Source organism: Rattus norvegicus, chromosome 10 (genome assembly GCF_021556685.1).
Source record: "Rattus norvegicus strain SHRSP/BbbUtx chromosome 10, alternate assembly SHRSP_T2T, whole genome shotgun sequence".
In the NCBI taxonomy this organism is placed as follows: domain Eukaryota; kingdom Metazoa; phylum Chordata; class Mammalia; order Rodentia; family Muridae; genus Rattus; species Rattus norvegicus.
Window position 1 is genome coordinate 82304881 of NC_141543.1, and position 21352 is coordinate 82326232.

General features: G+C 38.6%; 1 protein-coding gene across 1 annotated transcript; it reads right to left on the reverse strand.

Moving 5' to 3' along the window:
- Positions 1 to 569: 569 nt before the first annotated feature.
- Positions 570 to 2789, reverse strand: Kif2b (kinesin family member 2B). The gene has a single exon (NM_001005874.2). The coding sequence runs from the start codon at positions 2697 to 2699 to the stop codon at positions 705 to 707; it is 1995 nt and encodes a 664-aa protein (NP_001005874.2). The 5' UTR covers positions 2700 to 2789; the 3' UTR covers positions 570 to 704.
- Positions 2790 to 21352: the final 18563 nt, after the last annotated feature.

The window sequence follows — 21352 nt, forward strand, 5'->3', positions numbered from 1 at the left end:
CAGTAATTACAATTTACAACTTAAATGCTATGACAAAGAAACCTTCCCAATTCTGTGCTCTCAGACACAGTCTCCGAGAGCGTTCTCTTTCTCCTCTCAGAATAGCTTGATCTCAGAAGCCATCTGAATCTATACAACCATGCAACAGAGAAAGATTTATGGCTGAGTAGCTGACTGGCTCCTGCTTCAGGTCCTGCTTCTTCATGGTTTTAGAACCCTCTCTTTAATTCACACAGCATTTTTGCTTTGCCAGCAAAAATTTCACTGTAGCTATTTTTTTTATTTTTTCTCTACATCAGGGGGTCTCAATCTCAGGGGTATTTTAATTTTCAAACTAACAGTAATTATTTGTGTGGGAAGCAATCTTTGAATTATAGACTATTTAGCAAGCTCTCTGGCGACCCACATTATGTCAGCACCTCCCTACCCCAGTTACAACAATCAAAATGTTTCTTAAACCACCAGTTGTCAGTAGGGATAGGAGGAGGAAAAAAATCATAGCAGGCAACCCAGTGACACACAGAATGAAAGCAAACTACGGAAATAGAGAGGCAGAAGAGAAGACCACGTTTTTGACCAGGATGCTTTAAGATGCTCTCCAGGGGGACCTTTATGCTTAGATAATTTGGACAGATTACTGTAACAAGAGGTAGAAACTTCAGAACTGTATCCAAGATCTCATTCCTGATCTCAGGTCGTGGCTGTCACTCAGCTTGGCTTTTCTTTTGGAGGTCATCTCGTAGCAATTGGAGCTTCTTTTGGATCTCAGTCAGCACACCAATTTTCTGCTCCAAAATGGACAAAGACTGCGCAATGCAAAAATCCACATCACAGTTAACTCCCTCAGCCGTTTCCTGGATGGCCTCCCACCATGGACCGGACCTGCTCCATGAAGCTGCTGGCTCCTTTGTTGATGTGAGTTCATCGCTTTCTTTCTCTTCCTCTTTCTGTACAGTTGGTATTTGAATGATGTCATCCTTCTGAAGGGACTTTTCCGAATTTGTATTGCCGTTTTCTAACGTTAGTGGCATTTCATGGTCAGTTGGAGGGTAAGGCCTTGCTTCTAAAGCCAATTCTTTGACTCTGTTTGCATATCTTAAAGTATTGAGGGTGTTTTCACAGGAAGTCATCCCGGGCGAGATTGTAGCGATCATGCAAGTATAGGAGTTCTGCCCTATGAAGGAGTCCCGGAGTACCTGTGTGAGTTTGCTCGCTCTGAATGGGGTATGAGACTTGTTCTTACCCAAAGCCCTGATGCACTCTTTTAGAGCTAGCAGACTTTTATTTATCTCAGCCCCTTCCAGCTGCCTCTTCCGGGTAGCCTTGGCAGTATCTGCTCCCCTTTCGTTCCCAGCTAAGTCAACGAGGGAAAACTTGCCGTGCAGTTTCCCTCCGCACTTGAGAATGAGCTGGAACACAGCGTGGCTCCTGGATGAGTGGGCGTTGACAGAGGTCTGACCGGAAGTCCGACAGCTGTTTCCGAGCTCCACCAGATTCAGGACTTCCTCCACACAGCCCACCTCCTGCTCCTGCAGTCCTACCACTTGTATTTGCTGATTTCCATCCTCCAGGACTTGCAGCTTCTTCTTCCAGTTTAGCAGATCGTACACTTTGCCACCATAGATCTCAAAAAAGGTCCCGTAGACTTTGAGCTCCAATTTCTCATAGGCAGGGGTTCTTAGGAGGAGGAAGACATCCTGAGCTACCAGGGCATAAATCCCTTTAGAACACTCTTGGGCCTTTCCTGAAAAGGCTCCACCCATTGTGTGGGTTTTTCCACTGCCAGTCTGCCCATAGGCAAAGCAAGTGGCCATGCCCTTCCGGAAGATGGACTCCACAAGAGGCCGGGCGGTGAACTGGTAAACTAATTCATTAGATGCCGTGTCATCAAAGGCATGGTCAAAACAGAAGGTCTGGTTTTCCAAGTAGCGGGTCAGGTCCACCTTTTGTTTAGACTCGTGTACCATGACCACATTGTGCGAGGGAATAGTGATGATATCTAAGTCCTTCATGGTGGTCTCCCTCTCATTAAGAGGGCGCTTCCTCACACACACACAGATGCGGTGGTCTTCTGGGGGCTCCAGGCGGGACATCTTGCTGCTGTCTAGATGCCTGCGGTACTCCTCAATCATGCGCATAGTCTCAAAGTTTGGATTTCCAGTGTTGATGTCAAGGGCTCGTCTAGCTCGGATCTCTAGCTGCAGTCGTCGGCGCTTCTCTCTCTGCTTCTGCAGCTTTTCAATTTCCCGTAGGCAGGGGGATTTTTTCCGCTTCATCAGACAAGGGTTGCTGGGGATCACCAGGGTTTGGCTGTCCCCTGAGGGTGTTTCATTTCTGTGTGGAATCATCGCAATCCATTTGGTGGCTGTTCGCTGGTCTCCAATGGCAGTAGCGGGTATTACAGACACTGGGCGCAGGGGTCTACGTGACCGTTGGTGTTCAGTAGAAGCCAAAGCAGGGTTCAACAGAAGTACAGTCTCCAGTTCAATCTTCTTTCCTTTTTTGACTCCTTTCTCAACCCACTCTACCGTGACCCAGGAGTTTTCTCGGTTGATCTCTGTGACCACAGCCAGATGAATCCGTTTGTCACTGCGCTGGATCGCCACACAGATGCCCACCTGGAAGTCTGTGAAGTGGGATTTCAGAGGTTTAAGGGGTGAGAGGCGTGGGGCCAGAGGAAGGCAGAACTGGCTGGCCATGGTGAATGGTGGAGTAACCAGGGCTCGCTTTCTGAGCCTCTTGGCGTTGGCACAACAGGACCGAAGTCCAAGCCAGCCTGAATGTCCAGAGCTCGAGCATAGATGTGCGTCGCTCTCACGTTTGTGAGCCAAGCACCAGGGCATTGGCTGAAGGCCCTTTCGTCATAAAGGGACCAAAGATGTCTCTGTCAGAAACAGAGACAGAGACAGAGACAGAGACAGAGACAGAATCAGAGACAGAGAGATGAGGTTTGGAAAAAAGTCCTGGGGAGTGTGGTTTTTGGCCCGTGTAAACACCATGAACATTCAAACTTATGCTTTGTACAAATTCATTCCCCCTGAGACTTCTGTAGTTCAGTTTAAGCAGTTATGAAATTCCCTTGAACACTTTGGGGATCAGTAGGAACAGACAAAGGTAAGGATTTTTAAAAATTTGGGATTTTAGGGGGAAAAATGCAACAAGATGCTCTTGAAGAATCCTCTAAGTGTGCTACCTCCTCCCACGCATGTCTAACACACACAGCATAAAGTTATGCACGTTTAATGGACTTTCTCATTACAAAATCAGAACAAGTAGAACAGAGCAGGTCGCTACTGCAGTTTGCTAAGGCAGAACTTTGGTACAACACCAGCGCTTGCAAACACAGGATGTGTATCACATCCCAAGTGCTTCTGACAGCTACAAAGCGAGTGTTATTGGGATTCCTGTCACTGCAGATCTGGAGAGAAGTTTAGTAATTACAACAGCAAACCCCTTCAGTAATTACACCTCTGGACTCATTATCTTAAAGGAGAGACTTCCATAATCCATCCCACAAAACTCTCTCTCTCTCTCTCTCTCTCTCTCTCTCTCTCTCTCTCTCTCTCTCTCTCTCTCTCTCTCCCTCCCTCCCTCCCACCCTCTTTTCCTCCTTCCATCTTTCCCGTGTCCTCTGTCTGTCTGTCTGTCTGTCTGTCTGTCTGTCTGTCTGTCTCACTCTCTTTCTGTGTGTGTGCATGTGTGTATGTGTGTGTGTGTGTGTGTGTGTTTACAAGTAGCTCAAACATATGTTAGAGTTTGCAGCAAAGCAGTTAAGATCATTTGAGTGAGAAGTATATTTAGTTTTCAGATATTCTATTGTGAGTATAAAGATGACATCTGATGGCCAACCTCACTCCATCGATATTTATTCTTTGCATTGTGAGTTTGGTTGTGTTCATAGTTGTAGGTGTGAGGAAACATTCTGTGCACAGTGTCCTCAAAACTTTCTCTTGAGACAAAGGTCATTATAGAAATAAATTCTGTTTAAAAACGATGGCCTGATGATCGTTGTTAATAAACTTGGTAAATCTTAAGTCTCTTGAAAATTTGGATAAGTGTAAAAATGTCAATTTGGAGGGAAGATATATTATTGAATACCAATGGGGAAAGGAGAAAAAGAACTATGTCATTTTATAGTTTTTAATTGACCATATTAGTAATAATTAAACTTGTGTGTTAAGTAAATAATTTTATTGTTATTTCACAGGCATTGTGTAAATACTGCCATTTTCTTTGCTACCTTATTTTTTTCTTGCATTTTTTGAGATAGGGTCTTAGGATATATATATATTAGCAAAAGTTAGTCTCAAACTTGGATATTTAGTGGAGAATGACCTTGAGGTTTTAATTCTGCCTTCAACCTTAATGCTGAAATTACAAGCATGCACTGCTGCCTTAGTTCTTATTTTGAGTATCCAATCTATACTTTTATGTGAGTTAGGGAAACACTGGATCCACTGAGACTCATTCCCAGTTATAGTAGCCTCCAATGGATACTCCGAACCCTACAAAGCCTCGCCAACCTCCACAGAAGATCCCAAACGCATGGTCACACAGATGGCCCAGGTTTAGCTCAGTGCGTCTCAAACAAAATGTACAAAATGAATGTGAGGGAGATTTCTGGTGACCCAGTGACGGGGGGTGGGATGGGAATAGTAGGAAGTAGGAGGTGTGAGTTTGTAGCATACAAAATGTACATATGTGTCTAGTTAGGGTTACTATTGATGTGATGAAAAACCATGAGTGAAACCTTTTTCAGGAGAGGGTTTATTTGACTTAAACTTCTACAACATTGTCCATTATTGAAGGAAGTCAGGACCAGAACTCAAACAGGACTGGAACCTTGAGGCCAGAGCTTATGTAAACACAGTGGAAGGCTGCTGCTTTCCAGCTTGCTCATCATGGCTTGCTCAGCCCGATTTCTTCCAGAATCCAGAAGCACCAGCCCAGGAATTGCACAACTCACAATGGGCTGGGCCCTCTACTATCAATAATTCAGAAAATGCCCTACTGATGAATTTTTATCAGGCATGGTCTCAATTGAGGATCCCTCCTTTCAGATTCCTCTAGCCTGTGTGAAGTAGACATAAAACAAGCCAGCCCATATGTAATATTGTAAAAATAATAATAAAATCTAAGTTGTGGTGGAAAGGGCCAGCCCCCTCCCCCCCCCAATGCTAGCCTTATTTCATTCTCTTACGCTAGTAGGTCTTATCCTTCCTCAACAGATAGAACTTGGTTTTATGGCAGAAATCAGGGACCGATGTTTTCTTTGAGTTGCTTTGATTTGTTTTTTTCTCTAGCACATCAACAAAAATCTCCCCGCCCCCATGTGTAGACTTTTTTTTTCTCAGTCCTAGTCTCATGTGGTCTCCCTAAGATCTATCAGTATTTTCCTCAAATTAACTTCTTTTACAGCTACATGGCTAGCTGGATAGATAGATAGATAGATAGATAGATAGATAGATAGATAGATAGATAGATAGATAGATAGGTAGATAGGCAGGCAGGCAGGCAGGCAGACAAAGGAGAGAGAGAGAGAAAGAGAGAGAGAGAGAGAGAGAGAGAGAGAGAGAGAGAGAGAGAGAGAGAGAGAGAGAGAACTCCCAAGTCCTGCATCTGCAGATGCCAACAGGAACTTCAAATTCAAAAACCCATGGGGGGATGTATTTTCTTTCAGAAAATGGTATTTCTTGGTACGTGTGTGTGTATGCGTGCATGTGTGCATGTGTGTGTGTGTGTGTGTGTGTGTGTGTATGTGTGTGTGTGTGTGTGTGTGTGTGTGTGTGTGTGTGTGTTGTAGGACAGAGACTGATATTAGGTGTCTTCTTCAATCACTCTGCACCTTATTAGTTAAGCCAAAGTTGCTCACTGAACCTGGAACTTGCTGCTTCAACTGAACTGATTGGTGATCCCACTCTCCCTGTCTCCCATTGCCTGCCTGGGTTTGCAGACCTGCTATCATGCTTTGCTTTTCTGTAGGTTCTGGGGATCTGCCTCCAGATCCCGTGCTTAGAGAGGCTTTAACTCATGGATTTCTATCTCCTTATTGACTTTGTGAATATTAATTACATTTTCTTGCTTTTAAAAATCTATTCCATTTTTAAAAGCGAATGCATACCTTCATCTTTTTTTTTATCCCATTAGATTTAGAGCCACTCTGCCCTTTCCTAGTAAACAGAATTCTTATGGATTTGCGACAGACAGCATTTGACATATCAAGTAAATGTGACCAGGTTTCCCCTAGCAGCTTCATGCATTTAGGAACTCAGTTTATTTTTCCCACTGAACCTGAAGTTGTTTGAACATATGTTTATTAGTTCTCCACTTTTAAGCACATTAGCATCTCTCCACGGCTCGACAGAGGCAGTATCAATTCTGAATGAAGACACACAGGGCACATTATCATCTGTTTGCCCTGCATCCTCAGGCCTGACCACTGCCCCTGCTTAGTCTAAAAGTGAGCTGGTCTAAAGAAACTAATGTTTACCAAGTGGCCCATTGCGTTTCAAATAATGGACAGTTGTTTAGGGGGGCTCTCCAGTTTTGATAATCTGGAATTTCATTTGCAATAAAATTTACCTGTGCTGCCAAGAAATGTAAGACCATCCATATAATTCTCCCTACTGCAATGTATTCTGAGGGATGAGTTAATCTGAGGAGACAGTGGCAATATTGAGTAATGAGATAAAAGCAGTGTTCGTCACACTGTGATAACCTAGATAAACTTAAGATACCACCTCTGGCGAAGGCCCAGACAGTCATTTGGTTGATGAATGGTTTGCAGATTGTAGAAGCCAATCTTTTGACATCACTTCCCATATTTGAGGGAATTTAACCAAGCAATAAGCACCTAAAATATTTTTATTTAAAAGAATCTTGACCTCAAATAACTGATCATTCGCGATGGTGATTTTCAACTTGACAAAATCTAGAATCACCTGATAAAAGAATGCTTTGGGGGCTTTATATTAACTGATGTTGGAAGATACCTCTCAATCCTGGGCGGAAACATTCCCTAAACAGGGAACCTGAATTGTATAAAGCAATCAAAGAAAGCTAAAGAGTCGCAAACTTGTATCTCTTGCTGCCTGTTTCTGATGATGGATCAGACAAGCTGCTTCAGCCTCACTCCTCTGCCCTAGCGGACCACTCTTTTTAACTGTGAAACAAAATAAATCCTTCCTTCCTTAAGTTGTTTTTGCCAAGATATTTAATCACAGCAACAAGAAAAGAAACTAAGATACTACTTAATGCCTCAATGAACAAATGAATGATAGGTCTCACACATGAAAATCTCCCTTTTCCAAAAACATAACATGTATCATGTGGATATATCTACAAGTGAAAGAGGCATGGGAGAAAAATAAACAGGAAATGAGATTGATATTTTTCATTATTCAATTACGAACAGTTTCCTTTAGAGGTTTGTCAACGTTGCTTCCTGGAACAGAATGTGATTTTTGCTCTCATTTAATATGTGAACCCCTCAGGACAAGTTAAAGTGTGTGCTGTTTAAACAGTGTTTTAATAGACATTGAACAGCTGTTGAGTGTGTGTGACTATGGAAGTCTGGTGTATGAGAATGCAAACTTCAGCAGATTCTGTTCTTCAGAGCAGATCAGTAGATTTTCCAATATATTTTTGAAGGAGCAGAATGATCATTTTCAGTTTTTAAAATATTCTGTTTCATTGCTTTATTGAGTTCAGGCGTACTTTACTACGTTTACCTGATGATAACTATCTGCAGCCTATATGCCTGTCACTTATAGGTAGTCATCCATAAGGTTATCCAAGACAGCAAAGAATCCACGCATGAGTGTTCCTTTCACTTTAAGATCATGTGTGTAGGTTATCTCTCAGCTTTCAGTTTTATCTAAGCATGTTAAGGAAAAAGCTGGATTTTATTGATATTTTATACACAAGTGGATTTTGCTTGTATCTCTAGGCAAAACCATAGAAGCTATTCTGGTTACCTTTCTATTTCAGCTCTAGCTCTCTAACTTAAGCATCCTCTGTTTATTTCCTTCAGAGTTTTCTCTATTAAACTATACTTTAATATTTTAAAGACAGCTTTGTGGGGAACACATATGGTAAAGATATTGTCTTGGTTTGGGTTTCTGTTGCTGTCATTAGGACCAAATTTAATCTGAGGGGAAAATGGTTTGTTTAATCCTACAGTCTTAAGAATAATTTCCCCAGTACGAGATTTAAGGGAATCCAGTTTTCTAGGTAAAAAAGAAAATAAAATTCTGATACCTTACTATTATTTATGTTTCTAGAATCTGTATATTTAAGTTCTTCTGACACTATAGGAATCTTGGATAATCAGAGATACTTTAGAGTCAACCTAAAGAGGATCTCATTCAGTCCAGCATTTTTGACAAACTTTAATAATCATCCTCTAAATATCAAAGTATCAAGGTCTAAGCTAATATTTAGATTATATAATAGCAAAAAAGTATAAAAGTAAAGAATATATTGTACAAAGATAGATATATCAAATAATAGTAAGTTATAGCTAAAAGTTATGTTCATATTTAATACACACTAAAACACAAACTACATAGAAGTGCATTATGATCAGACATTCAGAACATGTTTATGTAACAGAAGTTGGAGTCAGGATAAATTTCTGTTTTGTAACCGACCTAGGATTCATAATCCCTTGAAAAGGTGTTACAAAGTATAAACAGCCTGGATTCACACCGACCTTCTGACTTCATCTCTAGGGGCTAAAACCTTAGAAATCTACATTAGCAAAATTTTCACTGGGAGGTTTTTGTCATTGGAAATCTGGGAAGAATTGGACTGTATGTTAGTGCATTCTATATAGAGATTTTGACTTTGTGGTAGTGAGAATAAAAGAAAGACGATCTCGGCACAATCGTGGTCAATGGGATTTCTTTAAGATTTTAAATGCTTGAAGAACTGCCTGAAGCAACAAAGGAAAGAAAACGTCATTTTCTGGAATAGTAGCTTTTTTGCTTTCTTCAAGGTTCGTGGCAAATATAATCCTTGATATTATTATTGAACAAAATGAAGTAAAAAGTATATGCTATCTAGTCTTCATGCCATTTAAAGGAGATTTGTAAGCAGAGGGCCATTCCATTTTTTTTATCACTCCTATGGTGCTTTAGAAAAGAACGTGGCTGATATTTTTAAAATGCTTGTGTTTAACTGTCGGGTAGCATCCAGTAAGCCTATGGTACCCTAGAGTATATATCATTCTTTTCCCCTTTCCTTTCTTTCTTTTATTTTTTTTGCTCTTGACTGCTTGCTAAGTATATAAAATGGAATTGATACTACAACCAAAAACATGCATTATGTGTCTCAGTAGTATCTACACAGGTAATGTGATGGTCAGTATTTATCACGGTCAGAGTCTGATATTTGCCTGTCCGAGAAACACAAATTTATGATTTCCCTCTCTGGGACAATAAACCACGTGGACTAGAATTATAGGGAGTGGGACATCAGGTTACATGTCAAAATAACCATTTTGTTAAAAAGTAAAAGAAAATCTAAGTAGTTGACTTAACAGAGATTGCTAGATATCTATCTATGTATCTACAGGCTGCTCCAATTCTGAAAGTATTTGAAATTGTCCAGCTACAGCGATTTAGTATCAGTTAATATGTGAGTGATTGATACTTGGACAACAGAGGTTGGAACCCAATATGCCTGTTTTGATGACTTTTTTTCTTCTGAGACTCGCCACAATTTGAAAAAAAATTAGTTAATTCTTATAATCAAAAAGAAGAAATTACAAGTATGCCATAAATGCATAAATATATGTAGATAACCATTTATGTTATCCTTTATAGGCATACATTTATACGCATCTGTTATTGATAGTTAAAATCTGCCAGAAGTTATACAAACACAGATGGAAGATAGCGTTGGCAGGTGGAAGAATCATAAACGCACGAGGAAAAGACTAATATTAGTCCATGAATGCATAAAGTTAGCTTCAGAGCTAAGAAATTGTATGTGTCAGTAAGGCTTCCTGAAAACAGCAGAGATATGAGCAGCTAAGTTTAGGAGGAGTCAGTGTTATTTACATTTGGGTCACTGTGACACAAGCAGGTCCCAAAGAGTGTTGAGTAGCCCCAGTACAGAAACATCCAGACTTATTTCCCTCACATTGCCGGGAATGGTGTCTGTGGCCCAGGTTCCTTACCATAATCACTGGACTGAGCAAAGTGGGCAGCAGGTCACCAATACCACGGCAGCTTTCCCAGCCTTCAAACCAGTGCAAAGAAACCCATGGACAACATCTGTCAGCGCTCGATTAGTGCAAGTGTGATTCGAGGCATAATGGAAACAGCAGGAATGTCCCTGAGGATGGATTTGTATGCTACACTGGTAAAAACCATATCCCAGAAGACCTAGCATAATGTGAGAGAAGAAGAGACTGCGGAGTTTGAGCTTGTGAAAAGAGAATTTGGAAATGGTGAATGTTCTAGGTTCTGAGTTCCAGTTCAAGGCAATAAATGAAAAGCTGATACAACCACAACTGACACTAACACCTCTACAGGCGTTGCAGAATAGTGAGAATGGAGAAGAGGGGAATAAATCAGAGTTCAGTCCCTTACAGCCAGGCCCAGTGATCCTTACACTTTACAAAACATGGATAATGAGATATGGGAAAACAGGAAAGATCAGATTGTGACTACAGTCTGAAGTGTCCCCACAGCAATTCTTTTGAAAACACTTGTTTCCCCAGACAGTGGTGTTGTGTTGGAAGGCCATGGAACATTTATAAGAGTCAGCTTAGCTGAAGCAAGAGGATCACTGGGGCAGACCAAACTATTGGGTAGTTAGTAAAGGTACGTCCCAGGGTACTCCCTCTCTGGCCTAGCCTACCATGATGTAATCAGCCTCTGCCAGTCACGTCAGTAGCACAGAATGAAATATATACCGCCTCTCTTCTAAGCCATGATGGACTGACATTCTCTGAAACTGTAAGTCAATATATCTTTCTTCCCTTGAGTTTTTTTCTTCTGAGTATTTTGGTCACAGTGACCCAAATGTAACTAACACAAATTATATAGAAAACACAAGTTATATAGAGGATAAATTGATGTGATAGATCATTTCACAGAGGCCCTTTTAGGCCAAAACAAAAAACAAACAAAAAAACAAAAAAACCCAAAACAAAACAAAACAAAAAAAAGGAAAGAAAAAAGAAAAAAAGACAAGAAAAAGCAGTTAGGAAAGAATGTGATCAATAAAAATGAAAAATCAAAGAGGATCCCAAATCAGGAGCTACTTAAACACTGGTAGCATTTCAACTTCTATTTCTGGCCACAGATAACAAGAAACCCCTTATGTAGAAGACAGCAGAGAAATTTAAAAGCGCAGTAGATCTACCAGTAGAGAATTTACCCACAGCTAAGTTTGAACACGGGATGATAATATACCTTCAGTCCTCCTTTAAACGGGGAACAAAAATACTCATAGGAGAGGATATGGAGACAAAGTTTGGAGCAGACACTGAAGGAATGGAGGAATAGCCATTCAGAGCCTGCACCGCCTGGGGATCCAGCATAATATATATATATATTTTATATATATATATATAATATATATATATATATATATATATATATATATATAAAATCTCCAACAAAACTAGACAATATTGGCATGCTGACAGGAGCCTGATACTGCTGTCTCCTGAGAGGCTCAGCCAGATCATGTCAAATACAGAGGCAAATGCTATCAGCAAACCATTGAACTGAGAACGGGGTCCCCACTGGAGGAGTTAGAGAAAGGTTTGAAGGAGCTAAAGGGGCTTGCAACCCCTTAAGAAAAACAATACCAACCAACCAGAGCTCCCAGGGACTAAATCACTACCCAAAGAGTACACATGGACAGAGCCATGGCTCCAACTGCATATGTAGCAGAGCATAGCCTTGTTGGGCAGCAATGGAAAGAGAAGCCCTTGGGCCTGCCAAGGCTGGAACCCCCAATGTAGGGGAATGTCAGGGTGGGGAGGCGGGAAGTGGGGATGGTTGAGGAGGGGAACACTCTTATAGAAGAAGGAGAGGGGGATGGGATAAGGGGCTTATGGACAGGAACGGGGAAATGGAGTAACATTTGAAATGTAAATAAAAAATATCCAATAAAAAATAGAGCTATTTTGAGTATATAAAATTATTTTTAAAACAATGATTTTTATTTTACAATAATTAATTTTGATATTTATATCTGGATTATTTTTATGTGATTTAATAATTTCCCAAGTATAAAATTTAATGGTTCCAAGTTAATATTTTGGGGGCATATTATGTCAATAAATTATGATTCCAAATTGTAAAAAATAAATAAATACATACATACATACATACATACATACATACATACATACATACAGTTAGTATTGGCTGTCTCTACTTCTATCAGCTTGTCCAGTTACAGGTACAAATGAAATACATGAATAGATGGTTGAAGCTGTGCACTGTGGATCAGTAGAACTGTGTGCAATATTTCTGCAGCATGGGATTCTTTACATTCACTGGAAATATTTTATTTTATTGGTGCGTGAAATTCTCTGAAACTGTGAGCCAATATATCTTTCTTCCCTTTGAGCTTTTTTTTTTGGATATATATATCCTTTATTTTTTAAGGCTTAAAACTTATTTCATTATGGGCCAAGAATTGTTGAGAACTTTCTTTTTAATTTGTTATAAAGGTTTACTTGATTTTTAATAATGAAACTCTAGTCATTAAATTCTCATTTAAAAAACATACCTATTTCTGTGAGTTGACCGATGTTCTGGCTGTGCTGTTTTGAGAAGACCCTCTTTCCTTGGTATCTTTCATTTACTCTGACTCTTACAGTCTTTCAACTTTCTCTTCTGCGAGGTTCCCTACTGCTACAAAGGAAGAATTTGATGGAAATACCCCATGGAGGGCTGAGCGTTCAAGGGCTCGCTCTCGGTATATTGTCTGTCTGTGGATCTCCGTATTTATCCTTGGTTACTGATGATCAAAACACCTCTGATGATGGCAGTGCAGGGCACTGTTGGATGAATATAGAAGGATGTCCTTAGTGGTCATTTTGTGGCTGTGTGCCTTTAGCAGAACAGTAGTATTTGTTTTTCTTCTATGTACTTGTCCTATGTAGTCTCAGGTGTTTGTGAACTTGATACATTTTGGAGATGGCTTCAATCTCATGGACTGAGTCTTAAAACTGATCAGATATTGGTTGGTTACTCCTATAGCCTTGGCTATTATGACACCAGCACATCTTATAGGACCCCCTTGTTCGTAGAATAATTTGGTGTTTATCTTTCTCCTTTGGTAGCAGGCAGAGCACTTTCGCTTACCATGAACATTAGCCTATGGTTGTTAAGGTTCTGCATAGGCACCAGCTCACCTTCTCTATATTCAATGAGTTGTGTGTTGTCTTTAGCAATAAGGCCTTACTGTCAGTTTGTGAAAGCAATCAATAAGGAACCTTGTCAATAGCCTGGCCTGTTTGACAATGCCTGTGGGTCCCTTAGGGCAACAACTCACCATATTCCTTCCTTCCAGGCCCTTCCTTCCACTCCATATGTGTTTGTCTTTCTTCTAAGTACATGGTCTATCTAGTTTCTTCTGTTCCATTCAACCTCATTGTCAATCCATAAATCTCTATTTTCCTTTCTTCAGGCTTTCTATTCCCTTATCTTCCAGTCCCTAATTTATAAGTAACTTATAAGTGTATATGCATCGTAGCCTATGTATTAAGGACTTAGCACCTAACATCCACATCTAAGTGAGTACATTTCATTTATCCTTAGTTTCATGATTTTGTTTTTTACTAGCTGGTCAATTTTCCATTGTGTAAATGAACCATATTTTCTTTATCCTTTCATATGTTGATAGTTTCTAGGATGGTTTTAATATCTGACTATTATGAATAGAACATTAGTGAACATGGCTAAACAAACATCTCTGTAAAAAGATGTAGAATTCATTGGTTAGATGTATGATGTGTGTGTGTGTGTGTGTGTGTGTGTGTGTGTGTGTGTGTGTGTGTGTGTGTGGTATAGCTGGAACTTGAGGTAGTAGATCTATTCCCACTATACTGAGTTTCACAATAGCTGTACAAGGTTGCACTCCAAACAGTGTATGAGCATACCCAATACATCTTTGCCAGCATAAACTGTTATTTGTTTTTATTGATTTTGGCCTTTCTAACTGATGGAAAATGAAATCCTAATGTGATTTACATTTCTCTGATGACTAAGGACATTAAACATTTAAATGCTTCTCAGTCCTTTTGCTTCCTCTTTCCATAATTCTGATTAGATCTCTACCCCATTTTTAATTAGGTTATTGTTTTCCTTGATGCCCACTTTTCCAGTTCTTTATATAATTCAGATAATCACCATTTTTGGATGCAGAGTTGATAAAAAATTTTTCCTACTTTGTAGGCCAACCCTTTGTCTGAATGCTGATATCTGTTGCTATGCAGAAGCATTTCAATTTCATGAGGTCCCATTTATTAATTGTTCTTAGTGTCTGTGCTAAAGGTTCTCCGTTTTAAAGGTTATCCTCTGGGCCAATGAGTTTGAAAGGACTACCCACATTCTTTTATATCAGATGTACTGGATTAGGCCTTATGTTGCTCTTTGATCCATTTCTAGTTGAGTTTTGTATGGATCTATTTGCCGACCTCTACATGTAGCCATCTACTTGGACAAGCACCATTAATGAAAGATGCTTTGGTTTTCCCAGTGTGGTTCTTGTATCATATTTTGTCCCTATGTCTTTTGATAATAATTCGCCTATTTATCATATATTCTGTTTATGCTATATCTAAGACAAGCCACAGATTTTTAGTATGAAGGACATGAGATCCTTGTGAAAACAAGAACAACAACAACAATAATTTCGTGATATTCCATCTTCTCATCTGAGTATTGGTCAAAATCTCTAAATATTTCTCTGGCTCAAAGGAAAACCCTAATTTGAAACCAGGTAATATGCCAAGTGTTATATAAGTATATCAAATTAAAAGAGGTTCTTGAAAGTATAAAAGTCCTTGCTGAATTATGGTAGTGAAATTGTGGAAAAAAAATCTTGTTAAAGAAGAAGGCATTGGGAAGATTGCTCAGCCACCATTAATGCTTGTCATCCAAGCATGAGGACTTGAGTTTTCATCCCAAGTCCCAGTGTAAAGGGCCTGGCATGATAGCATTGGCTATGATCCTAGAGCTGTGGACACAGTACTAAGAGGTTCCTTGGAGTTTAAAAGTCAGTAGCCTTGCTAAACTCTTGAGTTTAAGCTTCAGTGAGAGATTCTGTCTTAGAAAATAAAGTAGGGACATATTGAAGCAGACTTTGTTATTAACTACCAGTCTCCATATACATTTATATGTACATGTTTGAATCTGCACACACACAGAAATATGTACATACAACATATATACTTGCATACAGAGTCATAAGAAGACACAGATTTAATAGGTCACTAGACATGACCTTAAGGTTCTGAAGGAAGCCATAGTTTGTGCTGGTTGTAGATTTGAGTAAACATGTTGAGTTTATTTATTTCTTTATTCTGAACAAAATCTCAAATCAAATTTTAGCTTCTACCAAGATTTGATTGAGAATACCAATATATCATTATGTAAAAGTATTCTCATCACTTGTTTTTATTTATCTGTTTTATTCATCATTTTATGCTGTATGATCAAACCTATTAGGAAAACATAAAAGATTATTCAGAGAATACTTCTAAAAGTCCTAAGTTTCATAACAATGAAACTTTATGTTCTACATGAGGCTCAAAGAATGGTATGAAGTTGTCCTGGATTTTGTAATATTAATGATTCATTTGTGATGGACTTACATTCCACTTCACCAGCCATTAAACATAAATTTATAGAACAGGCCTATCTCAAGTTTGAAGTGAAGAAGCAACCTCTTTTATTAGATTCTATTCTAAGTTGCAATTACTAGTGTCATTAATTAAATAGATACATTTTTACCAAACCAATAAAAACTACCCATTAAGATGATTTAACAAAAAAATGAAAGTACTAAATTATCTATTTGATTCTTTAATGAGGTACAATCTTTTCTATTAATTTTATATGTATGAAAAAATTAAATATTACCAGTAAAATACCTATATGCAACATCATTGCCGCCAATGCTGAATCATGCCAGGAGTCTGTGCATTAAGTTTTCACTTCAGTCTTAAGTTTGATTTAAGACCTAATAGCACCAAAGTCGTGTACTTTATGGGGTAATAAATAGCTTTATGCTATTGACAGAGGACTTCTATATCTCATATCACTTTTGATTCTCTAAAATCCTGTTGAGGTGAGTAGAACTGGTACATTTTGTCACAACTTAACAAGTAGAAAGACAGAACTCAGATAAAACCTTCATACATTAACATTTCTGAAAATATCAAATTAGGATAATGCTTGGTTCTTTCTCATGTAGCATAGAATATAGTTATACATATACAATACACATAGAGATGCTAATACATACATATATGTATACACAATACAAGAATCATTATTAAATATAATTCTTGGATAAGCCACTATCTACCTCACTATTAAGTGTTTGATTTTCCATCTGTTATGTAGATATTGGTAGTAGCTTATGTCTCTAGTGTTGAGGTCGGTCAGCTATCATAAAGATCTAATTGGAAAAACCTGTCTGATAGAAGCAATTCTGTAAACTCGATAAAGTAAACCTTATGTTCAAAATGAGAAGACACAATGAGGATTATTCAAGAGTGATGAAATGTGAATGTCCTGACTACTGTTTTCAATTTACTCTGCATGAACAAATGTCAGATATCTCTATTCTTTGTGTCTAGTTTGTGTTTATAATTTCTGATTGGACTGCCATATTTGCAAATAATGACATTTATCATGGTGTATGCCCATAGATAGTTCTTGCTATTATTCCAGTTGGTATCATGGAAATTTAAATATGAGAAGACTATATATAATTCACAGTATTCTTGCTTTTTTTCTACTTCTGAATGTTTCTCAGATAAGCAGCCAATCAATCAATCAATCAATCAATCATATTTTGGTCAAGACATTAAACAAATGTGTTCTGAGAACCTACCTGAACTGAAATACTACATTTATCAAATCTGCTTTTTTTCAATTATTTCCTGTATACTAGGTCTATACTAGGCATATTATTACTGTTGTGCTTTTGCAAGATTTATATATATTTTTCAAAAAATTATTTATCTAAACAATATAAAGGCACTGTAGATATGTCTTAAAAATACTAGGCATTTTTTTTCTTCTGAAGAAATTATGGCTATATAACAAAGGACAATGACCAGATCTGCTACTTCGGTGGTGAGATTTAAGAACTCTCTTGGAAGCTCTTTTTTTTTTTTTTTTGGTCTGGGAGATTACAATTTAAACTTACACATCTATTAGATGAAATGTACAATGAGGAAACTAGAGGCAGGAGGTACATTACTCCAGCATCTGAATGGCAGGAGAGAGAGAGAGAGAGAGAGAGAGAGAGAGAGAGAGAGAGAGAGAGAGAGAGAGAGAGAGAGAGAGATCCTAAAGTGGCTCTAATGTGCATTTTGTATCATACATGTATTTGTCTTTGAAATGCTTGTTCTTCTTTCTTCTCACTCACACATAGGTCTTCTCTTTCACTGATCTCCCAATCTCCCATTGACTTTTCTTTGTTCTTTCAACTGTACTAAAAAAGAAAGAAAAAAGAAATGAAAAAGTAAAAAGAAAAGAAATCAAGAAATCAGAACTGAAAGAGAGGAGTGGACATGAAATTCCATCCCTAACCAAAAGCGATTTGTAATTCATAGCTGCTGGGAAAGGGGAAATAAGTTTTCTCTAAGGAATGCCACTCCTGTTTCTGTGACATTTCTTGTATTGCCATTCACTGTTACTTATGGCATAGCTGACTACAATGTATTTAACTGGGACTGCTCTCTTCAGGTTCCTCTATAATTCAACCAACTCCACACACTGAGTCTTTCTAAGCCAATAATCTGAGGCATGTTTCTTGTAGCATGGGGTCCTATTTGCAATGACCCTCAAGACATAAGTACCTCTATTATTTTCTTTCTAGCTTCTAATTCTTGCACTTGACTGACTTTGTGTTCCAGTTCCTAAACCAGGTTGCCCAATTCCAAGTTTGCCACCACCGTGACCAATAGCTTAGGCATCAGTACCCCAAAGCCTCAGTAACCTGATGACATTTTGCTGATCTTGAGGATTGCATATGATCTGCAAGTTAGTCTACTATACTTTCAACAAAGTATTCTCTAAAATTCCTGATCATTTATGTTCTTTGCCTTAATAATCCTTTGGACAGTACTCTAAATTGTCATGTCTTTTATTGTACACTTGAAATATTTAGTTACCTATCATTTAAAATATGTTGATTTATTAGTACTTCTCTCTCTCTCTCTCTCTGTGTGTGTGTGTGTGTGTGTGTGTGTGTGTGTGTGTGTGTGTGTGTACAAACACATATAATGGTATGTATAAGTTAAAAGACACCTCTTGCAGGATTTGAGGCTTTCCTACCTCTTTTTTGGATTCGTTCATCAAACTTAGTTATTAGGCCTGGGAACATCTTCTCTAACTATTGAGAATATTCTTGGCTGATATAAGATATTTATGCTGCTTGTTTCCTATACTATATATAAAAAAAGTCATGGCAAGAAATGGCTGACCTGTTTACTTCTTTGTTTGCTGTCACATCAAGGCTGCTCAAAAATATTTGCAAGTGACAAATGAATAAATGCATATTGAAACTGATAATAAGCACTGTTAGGGAGCCTCTGTCACCTACCAGTGCCATTCTTACTGCTTGCTCCTGTAGGGTATACGTCTGCCCATCTCTCTCTACCTTTGCTTCTCACTTGTGACTCTCTTAGTGATAGAACAGACTTTTCAGGTGTGAAATTATCACATTTGTATTCTAAAATGTTATGGTAATTAATGATTTCTTTCTGGTGAATCATTATGTGTGTACATATATGTGCAGACATAGATGTATAAATTTAAATTTTATATAAATATTTATATACTGTTTATGTGCACATATATATTTAATTCATTCAGTTTTTAAAAAAACTATAAACCTTATTATGTTCATATAACTGATGAAAAGATTGAAGTTCCTTGAAGACCATTTTGGAAGGCAAGTTTGGTGGATGATTTTGGATTCACAGAGTTTTCATTTTTGTATTGTTTTTCTTCCTCATCCCTAGGAAAAACAAATAGTAGCTGGGATTTAAGCTTACTTGAAAGCCTGTCCTTGTCTAGGCTAGCGTACCACTCCCAGTTTACAGTCTAAAACATTGTCGTGAATGAAGATTTTCCATGAACAAGAATGCATGGAAATAGAATAGTATACTTCTGAAGATGATATTTTACTGGCATCTCATATCTGTTCAAAACTGACAACAACAGCCATTTTTCATTTATGCAAATTAAAATAATCTATAATCAGACTTGGGCCAGTTGCATTAGTTAGATCGTCCTGAGATAGGATCTGACCTGGCAACACACTTGGCTTGACCATTTCCATGTAACCTTTATGAGTTGCAGTTTTAGCCTCTGCTCACTTACAGCAGGTATATTTTTATGGAAATCCTCAGCAGAATACAGGATTCTGAATAAAACTGGGGGAAACCCAACATAGGCAAGTGTATTGCACATCTATTCTCTAGCTGGAACACTGCTGTGCTTGAAATGAAAATTACCCTTCTCACTGAGTTCAGCCAGCTCTCCTCCTAGAGCTGGAGGTGTGACTCCATGTGTAGCCGAGTTCGGGACTGTTTTCACTTGGATTCTGATCTTTCTCCCATCTGAATTTGTAAACAAAACCTTTCTGTCTGTGCCTGAAAATACTTACTGAGCATCTCGCCAAGCGAAACTGATTCTTCCAAAGTGCTGAGTAAAGTTGGCCAGATTCAAAGAATGTTTTGGACTGAAAGTGGCAAGTAGGTGCCAGAAACACAAAGAACATACACATTCCCTCTGATTACACTCATTTGTGCATAAAATATGGATTGTATGGCTGTGAGTCAAAGCTATGCCGAGAAGATGGCACAGCTTCTGTGGCATTTGAAGTGAGAGACGAGTTGCTCACTTCGTGGTGCCTAAGGTTTTATTCCCAGAATCTTTTCTTGTTTAGGAGCTTGTGACCTTTTACTCTGTATCACAACCAATGACTCCTGTCTGTGTCTTACCACACATCTACATCTTTCATTAGATTTCAGGAACCATTTAGTCCTACACCAAGTTTAAAATGTAGATTAGTTTTAGTTTAGACCTACGAAAAGATCTTATCACTGATAATAAAAGAGGTCCTTGGGAAACACTATGGAGACATTAGAAAACAATTTATTTTAGCAAAACAATAAAATAATGTATAAATATATAAGTAAATGCCAAATGCACCTTTGACCATGCTGTTTGCAGTTATTTAATTGATTGCTTAATTATTTGAATTGAGCCAAACTGTTTGAGCATCTGTTTTGACAGTATCTCTTGACCTGAGGGTATGGAAGAGCAGTCATCTGAAGCAGGGTAGGCTATTTCTTGCTCTGAGTCGAGGAAAAAGATGTACAAAGAAATTAAACTGCATAGTGCTGGTCAGGTCCATCTGGGGCACAGCCTGGAGATGTGAGTTACACCTGTTCCCCTGATCTCTAGCCTCTGGCCCAGCATCATGCTTCCCTGAGGAGGCTGAGGGAGCCCCAGGAACATACAGCTTAGACCCCTCTTGCAGCCTTCCCTTGCTAATGCCAGTCAGGACCACCTGGGGACACACACAGCTAAGGTGAGTAGCTTTCTCTTCCTGAGAGCCATTGTCAGGCCTTGTTTGACTCTCCAAGGAGTCCTGCTGGCATCATGAACATCCTGCCCACAGCAGAAACAACCAGATGGCTAAAGAAAATCATAAGGATACCATCAACAAGAGCCAGGGCCCAGCTATGCTGGTATAGCAAGCTCTGGATATCCTAAAACAGGATAAGAATGAGATAACCTTAAATCATTCTGCTGCATACAAGAAACACACCTTAAAACAGACACACACACTATATCAGAATAAACAGTTGGAAGAGGTATTTCAAGCAAAAAGATCCAAGAAGCAAGCTGGAGTAGCCATTCTAATATCCAGTAAAATAGATCTTCAACCAAATAGAATCAGAAGTTATAGGGAAGGGCATCTAATAATCAAAGGAAAATCCAGCAAGAAGATGTCTCAATTCTGAACATCTCTGCCCCAAATACAAGGGCATCCACATTCATACAAGAAGCACTACTAAAGTTTAAATCATACCTTGAACTCCACACATTAACAGTGGGATACTTCA

Coding starts and splice junctions, on each gene's coding strand:
- Kif2b (NM_001005874.2), bottom strand. CDS start 2,699: ATGGCCAGCCAGTTCTGCCTTCCTCTGGCCCCACGCCTCTCACCCCTT.